Source organism: Bactrocera tryoni, chromosome 3 (genome assembly GCF_016617805.1).
Source record: "Bactrocera tryoni isolate S06 chromosome 3, CSIRO_BtryS06_freeze2, whole genome shotgun sequence".
Lineage (NCBI taxonomy): Eukaryota > Metazoa > Arthropoda > Insecta > Diptera > Tephritidae > Bactrocera > Bactrocera tryoni.
In genome coordinates, this window is record NC_052501.1 from 14989085 (window position 1) to 15009452 (window position 20368).

A 20368-nucleotide genomic window follows, 5' to 3' on the forward strand; every position below is an offset into this window, starting at 1 on the left:
AGGAGTTCTGTTTGGCCGCATTGAGTCGTTTGCGTGAGAACATCCTTAGAAAATGTCAGGAATCGTGGAAGAACAATTGAATTTTACACGATGACAATGCACCATCGCATTGAGCCACGATTGTGAGCGACTTTAAAGCCAAAAACGCAATGAATACCATCGATTAACCACCGTATTCACTAGATTTGGTACCGTGTGATTTTTTTTCTTGTTCCCAAAACTGAAATTTTTACAATTTTATTTAAATTTTCTGGCTACTTTTTTGTCACAATGTATAAATACAAAATAACGACAACCGCTTGCTAAATTTTGGGTTCTGAAACTCAATATTTGTCAACTGAAAAAAATTTTTGTACCAACTGCTGGCGCACATGCTGACGCCTTCCACCGCGCTGGCGCAGCTCATAATTCAGTCATTCCCTACTTATCAGTGACAGAGCAAATTCCAAGGCATAGCCGCTTGACCCAAATACACACACACACGCATGTAAATAACGGCCCTTTTCAGGTAAATTTACAAATGTTACCGTTAAAGCGGATTGAGTGACATTCTGAGTCACTAGCACGCCCTGTGCGGCGCTGAAGAGACCTTGTTGGCCGCGACAAAGTCGCCAACCCACACAGATTTGTATTGACAGCTACTTAAATTTTACACTTGAAAGTGTTTGTGTGTGTGTGTGAGTGTGTCGCTTACAAGGTACTTCATCAAAAATACCAAAGCTTAGCAAGAAATTCGCATAAATATATAAGAAATGAAAGGATACATTTGGCCAAATATAAACAAACAAACGGATGTGAAGAAATTGAGACAAAAAAAAATACAGCAAAAATAAAATTTGCATGCCAATTGGCCAAACAACAAATTCACCACTTGCAAGCAACAAACACACTGTCAACAAATATAAGCGAAAAAGAGCAGTGAAACAACAACAACATTTAACACCAACGCGCAGGCGTGCGCAGTCAGCTTGAGCTTGTGAATGTTTGCGCGTTATTGGCAGCCTGGTGGTGGGTCTTTGGCAGCAGCAAATCACTGCTGGCCCGAACCGGTGTGGCGCGGCTTGAACTGCACCAAATTCCAATGTTTTGTAAGCGCAGGCATAGCGACAACTACAGGGGCTGCAGGCGGTTGTGCGCGCGCGGTTGCATATATACACATGTGCACTGCTATGTATGCCTGTCAATAACGTGCGATTGCAATACAATGTGTCCGCATTGCTGTGCGCTGCCAACCAGCCGCTCTTATGTAACAGTGAAAAGAAATGAAAGCAAGAAAAGCAAGCAATCTTGTAGTTAAGAACAGCGCATAGCAAGCGGCATGGCAGCGCGTTTGATAGCTGCCGCCGCTGATGGTGCACGCGGTGGCGCGCGCAAAGCTGCCAACTGCCACTTTGACCTCAAACGGCATGCGGCATCAATATGAAATAAAAGTGTATCTGCTGACCGCCTGGCTAGCTGTCGCGCGCACATGCATGCTTAAGCGCGTTAGGTTTTTTCACATTTAACTTTCTTTTAAAGGAACATTGATAAGCCGCGCGCATTCTAAATCATGCCAGCGCGTTACAGTGCCTATCGCGTGCCAACGCTAACGTCCAACAGAGCGTGCGCGCTTATTGCTGCGCAACAATTTTGACAGCATGCTGATTGCAGCGCGCACGCTTCACGGTGTAAACTATGCGCGACAGTTCTTGCTCGTGAGTTTAATATGTAAAGTAGGAAGCGATAGTTTTGACAGCATTTGAAGCTGCTAGTAGGATGATATTAAATGGGCGTGGCAGTTAATTCTGAAATAGCTAGCAAATATTAATAGCCAAATTATATTGAAGTTCGCATCTGAATTCGCATCGGCGGCACAATTTTTCTCGCATTTATCGCTTGGCAAACTGACCAATAAATATGAGAGGCTTATCTGATTTTGAACGGATCAAAACAAAATTTTGTGATATCAAATTCAAGGTCAAATTAGTCGAACAAACTCAATTTCAACGCAAGCAGTTAATATTTGAGCCTTTAGGGATGAAAAATATGCAACCCTGTTACCAGAAAATAATATGGTATTTATTTTTGTTAGCAGATATTGCTTATACCCAAAATTTTAACCCTTAAAAATCATCGTCGCAAATTATTTACTTAATATGACCTTATTTTAGACATTGTATGGCTTGAAAAAATACACCTTTGTACTGGAAGTAGGTGTGGTTTTGAACGGATCACAACAAATTTTTGCCTAAGCAAATTCAAGGTCAAAATAGTCGAGAAAATTCGATTTCAACAGAATAATATAATATTTGGGCATTTTGGTCGAAGAAATGCAACCATGGTATCAGAAAATAATGTAGTCTTTATTTTTGGTTGAAGATATTACTTATCCTCTAACTTTTAACGTTAAAAACCACCATCTCTAAATATCTACTGAATACGAACTTAATTTTCGACATCATATCGCTTGAAAAAATATATCTTTGTACTGAAAGTAGGTGTGGCTTTGAACCGATCGGATTCATTTCCTGGCATATCAACTTAAAGGTAAAATTAGTCGACGAAATTTAATTTCAGGTTCATAGCTAAATATTTGCAGTAGTTAAACTCAAAAAATAGAGACCTCAATTTTTTCAACCGATTTTATACGCACTTAACCCAATATAGCCTAAAAATTGAGCTTGACTATATCAATCGGTGAAAATTATGTGTAAAAAGAACAAAAAGATTAAAAAGTTGATTGTGTATGGAACCATAAGGTCAAGGTTACCAAAATTATAATACGGTACTTAGTCTACGAGCGCACTAACCTTGCTTTAATGTTGTTGCTGCCTCCGTTATTCATTAATGTCTGATGCGGCATGCTGCGCGGCATCAAGGGCGGCGGCGGTGGCGAAGACTTCAGTGTAGCGTTTGTGTTCGGGGGTGACTTGCTGCTGCTTAACTGCTGTTGTGGCTGCTGTGGCACATTTTCCATAATTGGCGGCGGCACTGTAAAACCGCTCACTGCGGGATTATGCGGTCGCTTGCGGTTGACTGATGACAATTTGGCATCGCGCGTTGCATTCGCCATTGCAGACAACGTTTGCGGTGGCGGCGCTGTTGGTGAATGCTGTTGCGGTTGTGGCATGCCACCATTCAGCAACAGTTTAGCCGTCAGCTGTTGTGCGTGTTGCTGCTGTTGATGCTGTCGCACCGCATGTAGCGTTTCAATGTTGCTCGGCTTCTTCGGTATGAGCGGTGGCACTTTCGTGGCGGACAACATCTCTGAGCCGCTGCGATTGAAGTACGCCTTGCGCGTCGAGGAGCCAGCAAAGCTGTTGCGACGGTTTGGTGAAGGCGCTTTTGGCAGCAAGTCAGCGCTTGTATTGAATGAGGCGTTCATATCGTAGTATTGCTGTTGTTGGCGTTGTTGCTGCTGCAATAGTTCGGGCGGTGGCGGCGGCAACGGTTCGTCGGCAAGTTGCGTGTCCAAGTCCGCGCTAGGTGGTAATGGTGGCAAGTCCGGTGAAGGTACGCGCAGATTTGGATTCTTTGGCGGTCGTTCGGGCACCCAACCAGGTTCAATGTTGCATGCCGCTAGCGGTTGTGGTGGTTGGTAGTATTGTGGCGCATAATTCGCGGCGTGCGCGTGTTGATGTGGATGATGCTGTTGGTGTGCTAAGGCAGCGGCTTGTTGTAGCAACGCCTTCTCACGCATGGCGGCCGCATACTCTGCGGCAGAGGATGTGCGACGTGTCGGTAATATATTTGTGGGACGCGCTCCACGTGGCGGTGGTGGCGGCGGTGGCATGCCGCAGTCATTAAAGGAAGACTTTTCAGAATTGGAAATGTTCTTAACAGATTGCGCGACCAGCTTCTCTTGAGAAGCGCGTGTGTATTGATCGCGAAACTCCGCATAATCAGAGGCGGAAGATGAGCGCCGCAGCAGTGTATGTGGCATGAGTGAGCGTGAGCGCGGCGGTGGTGGTGGTGGCGCCGGTGAAGGCGGTTTTGTTGGCAACGCGCTGTAGCTATTAGCTGCACCCATGGCGCGTTCTTCCTGACTACCGTGACTTATACTTGTCGGTTTCTGCGGTGGTGGTGGCGGCGGTGGCGCGTACTGACGCGCTGGCAAATGTTGCTGCGCCAATGCCAGCTGCTGTTGGCCACTTAAGTGATGCTGCTGCGCACCATAGGAGTTTGGCAGTGAACTGCGCATGATTTGATGCTGCGCGGCAGTCTCTTTCATGTTTGACTGATAGGAATGCGGACGTAAAAGTTGTTGATGCGCTGCTGTTGCGCTTGAATGTAGCGATGTTTGTGACGGCGAATGCTGTTGTGCCTGCTGCTGTTGCATTGGCGTTTGCTGCTGTGTATGCGCGCTAAGTGGTTGGTAAGTTTTTTGCATCGGACCTTGTTCTTTGGCATTCTGTTGCTGTTGTTGTTGTTGGCGTTCGAAGTACGACTGCACGGCATTCTTCTGGAAGGCCTTCAGCGCTGGATTGGAGACACGTTGTGTCTTAGCCGGGTCCATATAAGTGTACTTCTGTGGCTGCGGCTCGTTGTTGGTGCGCTCGAAATCGTTTATGAGCTCAGCAACAGTTTGCCAGCTAGGCTGTGGTGGACTGTTGGGCGATGACTTAAACCTGGAGAAGAGAAGGAAGCAATTAATACCACAGTTTAAAAAATTTCGAAGACAATAATTCCAAAACTTACTTTGCCGCTTGCGCTGCGGACAGCGGCAGCTGTAGCGCCTGCTTCTGTGCCTGCTGCTGTTGCTGCGCGGGTTTCTTCAGGCCAGCGCTGTACTGCGGTTTGGGATGCAGCACAAATTGCGAGGTGTTACTGTGTACTTTTTCCGTGTATGTGCTCACAGGGAAGAGACGATGATTGCTGCGATAGGATTGTGTTGGCAAGGCGGCTGCTGCCGACACCGCGGACGCTAAGGAAGTGGTGGACGCGTTGAGCTGCGCGTTGGCGCTGCCTGGTGAATGCGTGCCTGAGCCACTAACTGCCATCACTTCTATAATCGCATTGCTGTTGGCCAGCTTTGGCGCTAACGCAGGTTTCTGTAACCCGGGCGCTAAGTGTGGCTCCAAGTCTGCCGCTGACGACATTTTCACAGATGTGCTTGAGTTTGGTGTTGTTGTGACGGCCGACGATTGTGACGCTTCACCAGCGCCTTGCGCTGTTGACATCTGCGCTTGCAATGTTGGCGACGCTTTCGAGTTGTGTGATGAACTGCCTATACTACAGCTGTCGGCGCCGCCGCTTGCGTTCAAGGAACTTTGTGACGCGCCATCCATATGCGGTAGCGCGCTAACTAGTTTATGTGACAGCGATTGTGGTTGCTGACGCAGCGCGTATTGTGGGTGTGGCTGATAGGGATGCATGGCGGCGGTGGCGTGTACAGGCGGGTAACTAGGGCTGTGTCGATGATTGGGCAACAGCGCCGCGGCGGTTTGTGGCATCAGTCGCGTAGGTGAATGTCTGCCTTCACGCGCGGACAGCGTTGGACTGATCTGTTTTGCGCTGGACACGTGCGCGTTTGGTGAATGCTGTTGCTGTGGTTGCGTTGCGGGCGGTGGTGAGTGCTGCTGTTGTTGCTGGTGCTCGTCATGCAGATAGAGCACGCTTTCGCTGTGATGCCGTTTCGGGGTTAGAACGCGCGAACTATGCACAATCAGCTGTGACGAGGAAACTGTCGGAAGAAAAAATAAACAAATATAAGTAATAAATTAAAAATAAGCGCGAGTAAGATAAATCAAAATGCGCTTGCAGCAGCGCGCACCCCTAAACCAGAAAAACGCTAGGCGACTATTAAATGATCCTTGAACCGACTACAACACAAATCAACAACATATAAATCAACTGGGCAGCCGGCGGCGACGCGCGCTCGACAATCGCCTTCATTACCGTCATATGCCGGTCAATTGCCACTGCTGTCGCTTGCCAGCTCTAGCGCTAGTGGCATTGCTTTTTGAGCGGAAAGACTTGATTGCGCGACCCCAACATTCGACCGCATCGAGACATGCATTTGCGGGTAGGTGGAGCGCGGCGCGTCGCCGCGCATGTGATTAAGCGGTTGCAAGTGTTGAACAAGCGGTTTGCCAAGCGCCTGCTCGCCGCCATGCGTATTGAATGCGCTCCCTTAGTATGGCATATACGCTGCGGCTTCTGTGCAAACAAGGTGTCAAATCGGGCGCACCAGCCGTGCGCTAAAGATATATCGCCGCTGTTGCGCTATTGTCGCATAGCGCTGCAGAAGTAGCGTCGACTCTGTTACAGTTAGCTTAAATGTAGGTATGTGGCAACAACACATTTATATATATGTGTATGTGTCTATGTGTGTTACTTGTCATAGATAAATGGCCGCTACATGACACAGTGGCAATGCGGCAGCGTGGCAAGCAGTGCGGTTGCGCTGGCCGTTGCGCTTGTGGCGTTCGCCGCGATTGTGTAATCTAATAGCCAATTCATTTAACGGTTTTGTACTTGATTTTGTTGTCGCCGCCACCGCTGTCGCGCTTAGCATATATTTGCCTGCCTCTTTTTTCCGTTTTGCAACGCCGCCCGACTAACATCGTGCCTTTACATATACCAATTATAAAAGATTGCCAAGCAGGCATGACCGGGTATTAATTTTATAGAACCTTCGCGTTGTTGTTTTTCCGTCCGACTCTACACATGCTGCACAGTAGGCCTCATTTACTTGCATGTGTTTGCGTGGTGTATGTGTGTGTGTGTTGGAGTTTAATCGCAAAGCGCTTAGCATTTTTCGTCGCCTTGTTGGCTTGCGCCTTCGGGCGTGGTGGGAGTTGCTATTGTGGTTACTGTTACACTATGCAGTGGCCGTTGACCGTCAGCTGGTCTGATATGATTAAATTTGCACCTACTAACTAGCTACTTTAGTATGACAAATATCTTGCGGCCAAGTGAGCGAGTGAAACTTGAAGAAAAAAAATGTGGAAAACGTAATTCCAAGTTCTTGCAACGTTTTTGAAAGGAAATATAAAGGTTAAAATTATGCTGAACCCAATTAATGAGTCGCATAGGCCTTTGGGGCATGTTGCATAACTAATAAGAACGTTTGCGGCATGAGTAAGTGCACAAAAATGATAAATTTGAAACGAAAAGGTTCGAATTTTTATGTGGAAATCGCTAATTGGTTAAGTGTTACATTCTAGAGGTATGACCCTGAATATAAATAGCTAACTGTTAAGGGTTTTTCAATGGTGGCATGTCGTTGCAGGCAAATTTTGGTAGACTTTCGAAACAATCTTGCTATAATTTTGTGTAATCTCATGTCAAGGTTGCCAAAATTTATTGCAGGAAAATTATTTGATTTAATATACAGTGACTTAAAATCGGTTCTCTCAAGTTCTCGATATTTAAGTTCCTTAATTTAATAACGAGTATTGAAATTATAGCCTCTCTTTTTAAAAAAAAAGTCAAGTCCAGCGTGAAAATGTGCGAAACAGCTCTTATATTTTAAGTTAGGTTAAGTTAGGTAAATAAGCTGTTTACTCGTGAATTCCCGACTAATCCAACTTAGACTGCTAGATGCGCTTGACCGTTGTGGTACCCAGAACTCCTAAGAATTCCTAGGTATAGATCAAAAAGACTGTCACATATCGACAAAACGCTTTGAGCTTACCAGAAATTTATTGAAGCGGCTAATGTAAATTCCGGCTAATTCGCCGGATGTGGAAAATATAGGACAACCGAGTTGCTTCAACCTTAATCTGGCGTTAGCTGCATAGTGGAGGAAAAAGTTTCTGGATGTTTTCACCTCATCATCCGCATTGCAAATCTGACAAATCTTTCGTCTCAATAGAACTTTTTTAAATCATGAAGTTTGAGAAACTAAAACTCAGAGTTTTAAGCTCGACACATCCTATACTATCCATATTCAGAGATAGCCTTGTAGCCAGGGTATATAATTGCCCGTGGTAAGGTATGCCTGTCGAAGGAGGCGACTAAAATCGAATATGCACTATGTCTGTTATATGGTTGTCTTGAAATTTCAGCATTGTCTTGTCAGAAATAGTGCTATAATACTCAGCTTGAACTGATATTATAGACTTTTAAATGAGACTCCTTCTAATGAAACTACATTTGAAGTTCAAGCGTCAAATGTCAGTAGCAAAAGCTACAAGGTCTGACCGGAGTCTTAAATCTATTACCACGGTACAATGCATTAAATAATTTTTTTGTATTCACTTTTCTCATAGCCAAATCATTATCCTTTAAAGGACACGGGGATTTACATGGATGAATAAATATTTATTTGATATTACTGCCAGCTTCAATTTTCATACTAATGTTGAAAAAGTTCCTTTCAGTTAAGATTTAAAAACCATTTGTGAATCTGCTTACTAATTGATATAGCGATTCCTTCAATCATGATATCTACAAAGTGTTTTCCAAAGTAAACAGGATTTTTTGCATCTAGCGCCCCCTGGTGGCGCCATCTATATGTCGACTGGTGCGTTAGAATCTGCTAACTTTATCGATTGTCCAGTGAGTTTCATGACATTTCATTTGTTGGAAGTCAAGTTATTGCGTTTTAAGTGTCAGTATGCTTGTGTCATCGTTCCGAAAATGAGCTTCGAACAAAGAGCCAACATTCCAGGTTACTTAAAAATTGCTCAAAATCCGTCTCATCAATCGATGCTTGTGACCGATTGATAAAGGAGGGTTATAACCTCAGCAAGTTTAAATATGTAATCAACCTCAACTCAGGTTACTTAAATTTTGTTTTAAAATTGGTAAAACTTTTACCGAAACGTTTCAATTTATGAAACAAGTTTATGACGATGACTGCCTATCCTGTAGCAGAGTGCACGAGTGATTTCAACGTTTTGAAAGTGGTCGTGAGGACGTAAATGACGATCAACATGTGGGCCAAACAAAATCCGTGATCACCGGAAATTCCATCGAAACTGTGCGTGGATTCATCAAAAAGCAGCGGAATTCAGCATTGAAATTCATGGAAATGGAATTGAACTTCTCCAAAACAACGATTTATCGCATTTTGACCGAACATTTGGGCTTACGAAAGGTGCGTGTTTCGCACAAATTGACTGACGACCAAAAATTGCGCAGAATCCTACATTCGAAGGATGATTATTTGACCAAAAATCACATTTTAACCATTAACCACTCCCCGTATTCACCATATATGGCACCGTGCGACTTCTTCCTTTTCGGAGAAATGCATTTGCCCATGAAAGGAAAGCGTTATGCTAGCTAAAACACTCGTTCGACCGTGCAAAAAGCTGTATTGAAGCAGAAAGAGACTATTTTGAATAAAATAGTATTTTGAATAAAATAGATTGATTTTGCCGAAAAAACAATTTGTTCTGTTTTTTTTTAAAGTACTCTTTACTTTAGAAAGCACCTTGTAAGTTTGAAGACATGTTGAAGTTTGAAGTAAGACCTCAATGGAGGCAAGAAATAACATATATACAGCGATCTTCTGAACTATTATCGAAATATGGTATGTACTGACCCTCCACTTTTCAATATTTTACTTATTTATGCACTTAACTTTATGAGTAAGCTTCGATGATCTTAGCTTAAGTACATTGGAAAACATTCAAAAATGGCACTTCGCCTAAGGACAACAAAGAAGAACTATTGAGAATTATATGTAAAAGACTCCGTTCTAGTAAGATGCTTCTGATAGCTGGGGTCTACTGGCGTTTAAAGAAACTAACTAATATCTTAAGGTTAGTAAGGCTGAAAAAAGTCTAAATACTGCGGCGAGCTTATTAAAAAGACACACCTAGCATGAAATTAATAAATTTAATTTGTTTTATTGCGATATCTAATACCTTTAAAAATAACATATTAAAACTTTCAATCGATATCACTTATTGTTTTGTTTACAGCTTTCCAAAAAGTAGGCACTTAGTTTTTAATGCGTTTTTCTCATCACTACTTTTCCAAATTCGCTAGAGTGTTTTACTCAGAGACAAGTGATCCGATCTCTGATTAGTATCCAGTGCTCCATTTTTTTGATCTGGTTAAAAATCAAATTTTGGCAGGTCAAAAATTACAAAAAAATTTGGGTTAAAAACTGTGGTTTAAAGAACTCTGCCATTTTTACAAGTTTTTATTTTTTTAAACCGCAGATCATTGACACGGACGATTTCTTATAGTAGAGAACCAATTTTTGGTTAGGTTTCATCCACAGAGCATTTTCTAGTAGAGAACCTTGTTTAGGTAAGGTTTCATCCACAGAGCACATAGTAGCAATATATTTTTGTAACGACTTGAAAGCACTTCGAAACGAATTCATATAATGGCAAACTCTCTTCTCAGTTGATCATAAATATTCGCTTATCACACGCTCGGTTTAAATTTTGATAATATCTGTCGATAATTTCGGTAGATGGCGAATTGTCAAAGTGAGCATTCGAAGTGACTACTGCTGATACTGCTTAATAAGCGAAGAATTTTGTTAGGCAATGATTTACCCGGCTGTAATTGACTTCGCCCGTCAACTTCTTTGTGAAGCCGTGGCACACACTAGGGCCTCACAATGCAGTTAAGTATTTATTTTTAAAAAAGTTCTCAGCAAAATTTGTTAGCAGTCTAATAATTACGTTTAGAACAAATTAGAAGTAACTTCGAACACTCCCAATTATTTAGTAAACACGACGGTGAACCAGAACTAAAGAAAAAAATATTAAAATTTTCTCACAAGGCGAGAAAAAATCAATTAGACTTTCGAAAACCAATTAGAACTGTAACACTTGAAGCAAATAATTTGTAGACACAACTAACACCAGCTGAGACGTCGACGTTAAAGTGTAATGAGCTTAATGGTTCAAAGCTGGGTTGGTCCAAACTGAGCATGTCTAAGCAGAGTTTGAACTTAACTGAGCCAAACTTTGCGTCTAGTTAAAGAAGACTGATTAAACAAACCGTTACTGCGACTAAAAAAAACTTAACAACAAAGTGATTTAATTTTTTTTAATTATTTTTATTTTTTATTTGATTTTTTCCTAATTATTTAAGTTTTTTTTTATATTTTATTTTTTTTTTTAATCTTTTATTTTTTAACTATTATCCTAAAGCAATTTTGAGCTCAACTTTACCAAAAAGTGTGGTAAGGCGAGTCAGACGCTTGGACGCAAAGTTAATGAATAAACTGCGAAAACTTATATAATTATGGGTATCTGCATGTATTGGGGCAGTTGGTGTTGCTGTGCGCAGTGACAAATGCTCATTTTGGCAAGTGTATACATATACAATACTACATATATAGACATGTATAAAAACAGAGTTATGTAATACCAATGACCTGTGCGCCGGCGAAAAACGTGCAATCAAACTATCGATCAATTCGGCAAGCGATTAATGATGGCAGTCATTTTCGGACGCCACGCAAAAGCGTGTAAAGAAATTACGCCAAAAAGAACTCAAAACAAAAAGAAAAGGGCAGAATAGAACAAAAACAACAAAAAAACACCGCGCTCTGGCAGCTTAATTAATTTACAAAATGTTTCAAATCAGAAGTGTTGTGTGAAATTCTTTCGCTGCCACAATAAGCGCTATAACAACAAGAATTTCTGTGTGAGCGCTTACATATGCTCGGCTTTGCCATCTTTCTTGTCTACTTTTGCTCACCCTAGTGAGTGTTGGCGTTGGTATTGGCGCACGAAATTGTAGCGATCATTAATCATCTTTGTCTACTGGCCACTGGCAATAACAAAACCAAGCAAATACCAAACAAAAATAACCGAAAAAAGCTGCCTGAAAAGCTGTGCTATATCTTAACTGTTAAATAATTGAAAAATTGTTTTCGAAAAGTGGCCAATAACCGCACGTCGGGGTGGTTGAACACATGCTGATCTCATCACAATCACATTTGCGCATTACGCCACACCCACTAAGCAGATTTGTTAAGAAAGTAAAGAGATTATGTAAGTTTGCGAAAAAGCGCTTAACGTTTTGATTAATTTAAGCTTTTTGTTCAAAGAAGCTAAATAGTGAAGATCGGTCTCGAAAGTTTGTTTTCAAGAACGTCTACTTCGACAACTCAGTTGGTTCGATGGGGATGCACAAGAAGAGAGGTGATGAGTCCATATAAGACAGACTCTAGTTAAACCACTTACAATTAGGTAGAGTCTTTAAATAGCAACATCTGCAGTTTTTCGTGATTTTAGCAGTGTTGTGCTTCTTATGAAATCTCTAAAGAAATCCTTGCTTTATGCTTAGGTTAAGTTGTGCGGTAAGGTTGATTCTAATCGATGGATCTCATTGGAACAGCGGGTAAGGTTGGCTATTGGTTTACCCAAAAACTGTCGAAAATATATCATCAGATCCATATCAATCCTAGCCAGCTCGCTAGATTCGCCGACGGTGCACCTATCGAGACATTTGAGTCTCAGTCCGCGAGCTCATAGCCAGTATAGCTATTGGAACATATGAAGGAAGCTGCACTTCGGAGTAATACATCAGCGGTATAGTGGTTGGGGAGTCTGAAACTAGAGTTGATGGAGAACTTTTTAACTTTGATCCATTTGTGAAAATGCTCACTACACCTCCGCTTTAATGGCTTCGACCCGTCCACAAATTCCTAGCAAATGTGTGAGCAGAGAAGGAACCACACGCTTGTATACCCAGCTTCCCTAAGTCTATTATAAGCCTTCGCCGCAAAACATTAATGAGCTATGTCTACAGGTTCACCGTATATAAAATGGGGAATATAGCTCAGTGTTGGAGCATATCATCTGTACTTAAAGCTTGTAGACAAGAGAATAGAAAAGGCTTCTTAAACTCATCAGACCTGCAGAAGTCGAATAAAGTAGCCTCACAAAAACCCTTCAGAGGTCGGATAATACCAAGTTCCAAACCAAAAATGAGAGTTTGGAATAAATTGTCTTCCCGAAAATTCTTCAGAAGTCAGATAATATCAAGTTCTATACCAAAAATAGGAGCTTGGAATAAAGAAGCCTCCCAAAAAACCCTTCAGAAGTCGGATAATACCAAGTTCCATACCAAAAATAAGAGCTTGGTCTAAAGTACCTTCCCGAAAATTCTTCAGAGGTCGAATAATATAGAGATCTAGATCACAAATAAGAGCTTGAAATAAAGGAGCCTCACAAAAAAAACCCCTAAGAGGTTGGATAATACCAAGTTTGATACGCAAAAAATAAACCAGTTATGTCTACAGGGTAACCGTGTATGGAATAGTGGATATCGCTCAGTGCTCGATAGACTTGGAATAAAGTACCTTTCCGAAAATTCTTCAGAGGTGGAACAATACTTAGACCTAGGTCAAAAATAAAGCTTGTAATAAAGTATACTCCCGAAAATACCCTCTGAATCAAACAATCAGTAATACTAGACTCTCAGCTCTTTGCCGGTCAATTGGATACTACGAGTAGTATCTTTGTCTCTTAACAACAGCAGAACTCTCCAACAATATACCCAAGATATGAGCTACCATATGTAGTACCCCTCAAACTCACCTGATTCTGAAATGGCAGAGTAGCCAGTGGCATGACTGGCCTCGGACACATCACTCATGGAACCCAACCACTTCAGTGTCTCAGTCGATGAAGTGCTCTCCGAACTATTATTATTATGCTGTTGCTGATTGCCGACGCTGTTATTGCTGCTGCCGCTACCCGAAAGCGTCGCGTCACGACCGAGTGTGGAGAGCAGCAGCGGTGTTGGTGAAGGCGCCATCGAAGCGCATGACACAGAGGACAAGTCATTCTGCGACCAATGGTGGGAGGATTGGCGTGACAACATTTCGCTCTCCTGACGTAATCTACGCAAATGAAGAAACAAAAAGAAAAATATAATAATTAAACAAAATTAAATAATTAAAGAGTAATGAGAACAAAAGCGCATAATATTTAATTAACGAAATTGACTTTATGAATAATCATGTCAAATTACAAACAAAAGAACATTTAGAGAGCACCGCCACGAGCTGCGCATGCGCATTTGAACACGCGCCTTAAGCCCTCGCATTGAAACCACCAGCCGCCATATTCTATTTCATGCGGCAAATAATGGTTTTTAATCACTCTTTGATTTTTACTTCCAATGCGGAACTAGCACAAATGTCTAGCCACGAGAAAAAAATGTAAAAGAAAAATACATTAAAAAATCTATTGAAAATAAAAGTAAATTGTTTAATTTTAAGAACAAGCCATTAAAATCGGTTTAGAGCATATGTAGAAGTGAGTACAACTGCTTAAATGCGGCATATCGTGCAGCCACTTTGCGCTTTCAACGCGTCAGCCAACCAGCCAGTCATTCAGTCAGTCACTTTGCTAGTCTGCCAGTTGCTTGACTTAAGCTGCGCGCGCTTTGGCTTATCGGCCGCACGATCTGCTTCCACATGATTGGACCGCTTTTTGCCCCAAAGCGTCGTCAATGCCAATAATCAATTGTGGTTTGAAACAGACGTAATATTTATAGCAATAAATGAGTACACATAGAATTACATAAAACACCAAACATGCACTCATAAATGAGAAAAAGCCCTGTAGGAAATTTGTGAGCTAAAAGTTGACATTTAAAATTTCCTTGCGCCGGTTACATTACATTATTATTTCACAAAAAAATTTCAATAAATCATTCTTATAAGTAAATCCAGAGCGAATATAATTGTTTTTCATATTTCTCAAAATTCAATTATCGATATTTGGACCGATCTTGAATAATTTTTCGATTTATTTTGATTGTGAACGATAAAAATGAAAAGTGCATAATGACAATTTAAGAATTATGTAGATATGAGAATTTATTAAGTTATGAAGCATAAGTATTTTCTATCATTTAATCGATATTTTAAAGTCGACCAATAACTTATCGATAGAAGTTAATATCGATAATTTCAAAATTTTTTGTTTTCTTAGATGAACAATGATTAATGATGTTTAGTTTATAAAGCTCGTTCTCCCTGATATTTCATTTTTCAAATTTATGCGCTGCCATAATTATTGAAAAAGAACTTTTCAATTTATTTTGATTAGGTATGATAAAATAAAATGAAAAGTGCATAATAAGAAGTTACTAAATTGTTTGCACAATTTATGAAGTGAATTATTTTCTGTTAGTATATTATCGATAACATTTAATTGATATTTAAAAGTCGATCAACAATTTATCGATAATATTTAATATCGACAATATCACTATTTTTTATTTTCTTAGGTGAATTATGATTAATCATATGCATATGTATGTATGTATGTATGTGTATCTGAAACATTAAACATTTTATTTTATTAACAATTTATCAAGTGAAATATTTTAGATGAAACTTTTATTAGAAATATTTAATCGATATTTAAAAATTGTAATTTTATTTATCGATATTTAAAAGTCGATCAATAATGTATCGATAATATTTAATATGGATAATTTCAATATTTTTTAATTCATTATATATAGGTTGTCAAAAAAGTCTTGCGGTATTTTCGCTAGTTGGCGCCGAAAGCGCGTAGTTCTAGTTTTATTCGTCGCATCGGGTCATGCTATACCCTTTTGGAAAGCTCATTTCACGCGCTAACACGTGTTTGATTGATTGTCGTTTATTTTAAGTCGTTCGTGAGTTATAGCGTCGCAAACATGGAGCAAAATAAAGAGAAAATATGGCATATTTTACAGTACTACTACAATAAAGGCAAAAATCTCATCATCAAATCATCTCAATCTCAACAGTTTCCATTTCCACCGCACAACGATGGTTTCAACGTTTTCGTTCTGGTGTAGAAGTGGTCGAAGATGCGCCACGCTTCGGAAGGCCTGTCGTCGAAAATTGCGATAAAATCGTTGAATTGGTCGAAAGAGATCGGCATAGTAGCAGCCGTAGCATCGGTCAAGAGCTGTGCATGAGTCATCAAAAATTCATTTCAATTTCAATTAAAAAAAAAAAAATTCAATAAAATACCGCAAGACTTTTTTGACAACCCATTATATGTACATATATCTAAACCCCTGAAAATTTTATTTTATTTGGAATTTATGAAGCGATATATTTTCGATTAATATATTTTAAAAATATTAATTCCTATTTTAAATTTCTAATTTAATGTGTCGATTAAATTTTGTCGACATTTAAAAATTCTAAAATTTATCGATAACATTTAATCGATGTTTAAAAATTCTTAAATTTATCGATATATAACGTCATTAATTTTACGTATTTTTTATTAAACTGGTTCAGATATAATTAATATACCTTTAAAAATTTACAACGTGCATAAGTTTAAATCGTTTGACCTGTGAAAAATGATTTTCTAAAACATTGGAAATTGTAGATCGTTCAAATAAATAAATCATTTAAAATAATTCAGTCATAAAAAACAACAATTTTATAGCTGAGTTTACAGAATTTTAATTTTTATAATGGATTGAAAATGCAAAGTTTAAACTAATTTATCGATAACTAACCAATTAAAACTATTGGCAAGGAATTTTCGATTTATAAGAGATTATTTAAAATTTTTTGGAAATTACTTGCCCAAAAGAGAATATGAGTTTCCTATTTTATGAATTTCCGCTTTTATGAATTTGACTAGCACTAGCGTACACAAGTAAATTTTTAATATGAAATTTAAAAAAAAAAATACAGCAATTTGTAATTAGTAGATTTTCTACAGGGTTGCTGGCCATTTGGCATTATTTGTTTATACTTGTTTTTGTATATAACACTCTGTTCTACATATTCGTAGTCTTGTTAAATACAAGTGTAGCATTAAACAGAAGGCTGCTCACGAATATCATTTTTATAGCAATTAACTGACAAACCAATTGACATACAGACAGCTTGCTGGGCAGACAACAAGTTTAACATAGAATTTAACTTATTGAAGCATGTTTCATGTAGTGTCGACTTATGACAGGTTTGTTGGTATGGATAAGCAATAAGAAAAGTAAATAAATTTAGAATTTTTTTCAAATAAATTGTTTGCTTTGTGGGAATTGAGATTACAAATTGTAAGAAAAAAATATATATATATTTATGTAACGAAATAATAAAAACAAAAATTGAAAAAAAAAAATCAAACAAAAATTAAAAAAACAAAATTAAAAAAAAAATACATATCTGCAATAGAGCGGGCTGATTAACATGACACCCAAAAAGCAGAACAGAGAATCTAAGGATTTTTGTAAACATCTTTGCCTAAGAGACTATGGCTCTAAAACAGGTTTCGGCCCAGCAAGTCTTTTAAAGATTATAAAAGTTTGTTTTAAGTTTTCGATAACTAAATTGAATGCTTATGTGCATTTTTACATTCATCAATTGTTGGAATATGTCAGATGGACCATCTATATCATATATCTCTCATACAAACGATTATTCAGAGTTTTTAGATTTCGTCTTAAAAATTGCTTGCTCGCATCGGATTTTAAACCTTAGGCATAGTTGTTCAGAATGATTCATAGGATATTTCCCACATACGCGAAAATATAGAAAAACTTTACTGTATATATAAATGTATAATAAAATAAAAAAATAAAATAAAATAAAAATAAAACAAAAAAATAAAATAAAATAAAATAATTTTTATAAAAGCAGAAGTTAAATATAAAAAATTAAAACTGAATTAATTAAAAAAAAATATTTCCAAAACTATTTAAAAAGAATTTAGAAAAATTTATTAATAAAATACAGTCTTCAAATAATTACGAGTTTGTTTCTTCAGCCACACAAATCTAAAATTCCAAAAATTATTTTAAAAAATTGTATCAAACAAAATGTTAATTTTTTTTATTTTCTAGTTAACAAAGTAAAAATATAATTTCGAAGTTCCTTCCTTATTCTTTGTTTTACTAACAGCCATAATTCTCACAGCTTTCAATTTAATTGTTATACAACGAATAAATTGTTAACATTGGCAATTACGCGCGGGACCGGCAAGAAAAAATATAAAAAAAGCAACAGAAAGAAAAAAAAGAAAGAAATAAGTCAAAAAGAATCGAAGCAATAAATGCTATGACAATAATATATTTTCATTATTTTGCGGAAATGAGAATTTAAAAAAAACGTGAAGAGTAGAGGATAAAAAATAAGACAAAACATGAAAAGGTAAGAAATAAAAATATAATAACAGCGAAAAAATTAAAAATGTATATACATATAAATATATACATATGTATATAGTATGTTAAAAAATAAAAAAAAATTCCTTCTTTATGGAAAAAAAATTTTAAAAATATTATGAATAATAAATAAATTTCCTTTTGTATAGAAACAAAAATTTTTTAAATATTAAGAATAATTAAACAAAAATAATAATAAAAAAATCCACGTCAATTGCTCGCACTCGAAATCATAAAATGTGTCTTGCACACTCCAGCATTCTTTTTTTCGCTTTACGCTTAAAAAACAGCAGATAGAATTACTAAGTATATACATATGTATGTATATATATAAACATCTATCACATAGCATAATAAACAAAGTGTCTTAAAGCATTAATTACTCTCCATGAATAAGACAATTTAAAGCTGGTTTTCTATTATTGCTGTTGTTATTATTATTATTGCCATTATTGTTGTTGTTGTTATTATTATTATTGCTATTTTTTATTTTTTTGTAATTGTTGTTGTTGTTATAACTAATGTAAAATATTTGTAGATGGTGTGAAAAAGAATGAAATCTGCTGACATGAGTGGTCGGTCGGTTGTGGCGCGACTGAGTGATTTGTTGACTGACTTGTTTATTCTATTAACTTTTTTTTTATTCAATGTTGTTGTTGCTGACGTTTTTGTCTTTTTTGCTCAAGCACTCGATTTACACGTATAATATTTTATTTTACTTTTGCGCTATTTTTTGTGCAATATTTTTCGTAATTTATTTAAATTAAACAGCTGATCGACATTAAGCGCCGCTTGTCAGCTTATGTGCTCTTAGAGGCGATATGCAAAAACAGTAGAAATATTGGTAAATGCTAAGCACATGCTAGGTATACAGCGATGGTTAGTGAAATGGAGACATGGAATATTTGATGTTTGATCTTCAAGTATTGGTGCCTTAAGCTTCTCTCCCATTGGTTGCTAAGGAATTTTAGAGCTTCTTAATTTTGAAGCTTTTCCAAGCAAAAACATCCAATATTTGAAGTTAAAAATTCTTAAAAAAAATAGTTTTCAACGCAAGCTATTTTTGTTATACTACAAAAGGCTGAAACCTCGTTGAGTAGTGGTCCGTGAACTGCATCAGTTCTGGTCCAGAGATTTTGATTTATGAATATGCTGTCGAAACTGTGCAAGAGAAGAGTGAAAGGAATGAAATGAAACCGAAAAAATTCGCAAAAAACTCGCTCAAGACACTGAAGGCCACTTCAGACGAGCTTAAGACGCTAAAACACCTAAGAAAGTTCACCAGCTTTTCCCCTCAATCCAAAGAACCCACTTCAATTCTGCTAACAAACTATTACGGCCAACAGTTTCTATGTCACAAATTTTACTTCAGAGGCCGTGTGAGTATCGCACACGCATTCGAATGCCCTCATTCACACCAACAACCAGTGCGACATGCCATTCCAATAACGCAATCCGAGCACACACGCCTCATTACCAACTACACACATACAAAACGTTTGACAAAAGAAACTGTTTTGAATTCCGTAATAACACCCAGTGTGTTTCACAGCAACAAACACAGCGCAAAAAGCGATTTGTGTATGCCACAAACGGCGCACAACTGTCCATCCACTTAGTCAGCGAGTCAGTCAAGGCGTCAAGCGTGCGGCTTATGACCATAATTCGCGAATCAACTTCGATCATAAAAATAAATTCAAATCAAGCAAATACGCCGCGACATCAATAAATGTCTGGGCAGTCGATTTGTACGAGTATTGTGCACCAACTGTGCCAGCAACTTGCAACAAATTTCATTCTAATGCCTTGCACCGATTTGCACTGTGTGTTTATGACACTTCTTACATTTACTTTACACCAAGCACACACACACATAAATACAGACATTTATGTCATTTAGTTTGGACTTTGGATTGGTCGCAAACGTTGGTGCGCCTGCCTCTGAGCTGTCTGTCCAACGGCGGACGCCTAAAGCAGCCGCATTCCAAACATGCTTATGAATATTGTTGCATTTAATTGTTGTTTTTGTTGCTGTTGCAATTATTATTGCTGTTTGTTTGTCTAGTCTGGCTGGCATCTTGGCCAGCTGTATGTGCCTCCATGTGTTGCCACTTATTTCTTTATCTGCCTTCGTCTTGTCGCGCATATAAAATATTGCACTCAGATTTCAATAATAAAGCTCCCAGCTGAGTGGGTGTGAAATCGTACTTTCGTAGATAATTTTCGAGTATTGCGGTGTCAACGGCAATGCATTATTAATTTGCGCCCCACACTGCCACATGCCAAAACATTCTTACTACCTTATTGAAACCAACCAACCGGA

The 20368-nt window shown here is 38.4% G+C and overlaps 1 protein-coding gene across 1 annotated transcript in view; it reads right to left on the reverse strand.

Moving 5' to 3' along the window:
* The window catches only part of LOC120770991 (protein Shroom), a 279299-nt gene that overhangs the window by 169798 nt on the left and 89133 nt on the right, over positions 1-20368 (reverse strand). The window contains exons 4-6 of the mRNA XM_040098738.1: positions 13449-13753; positions 4678-5662; positions 2790-4607 (exon numbers count right to left, since the gene is read on the reverse strand). Of these exons, the coding sequence (XP_039954672.1) occupies positions 2790-4607; positions 4678-5662; positions 13449-13753 (3108 nt within the window). The remainder of the gene's footprint in view (positions 1-2789; positions 4608-4677; positions 5663-13448; positions 13754-20368) is intronic.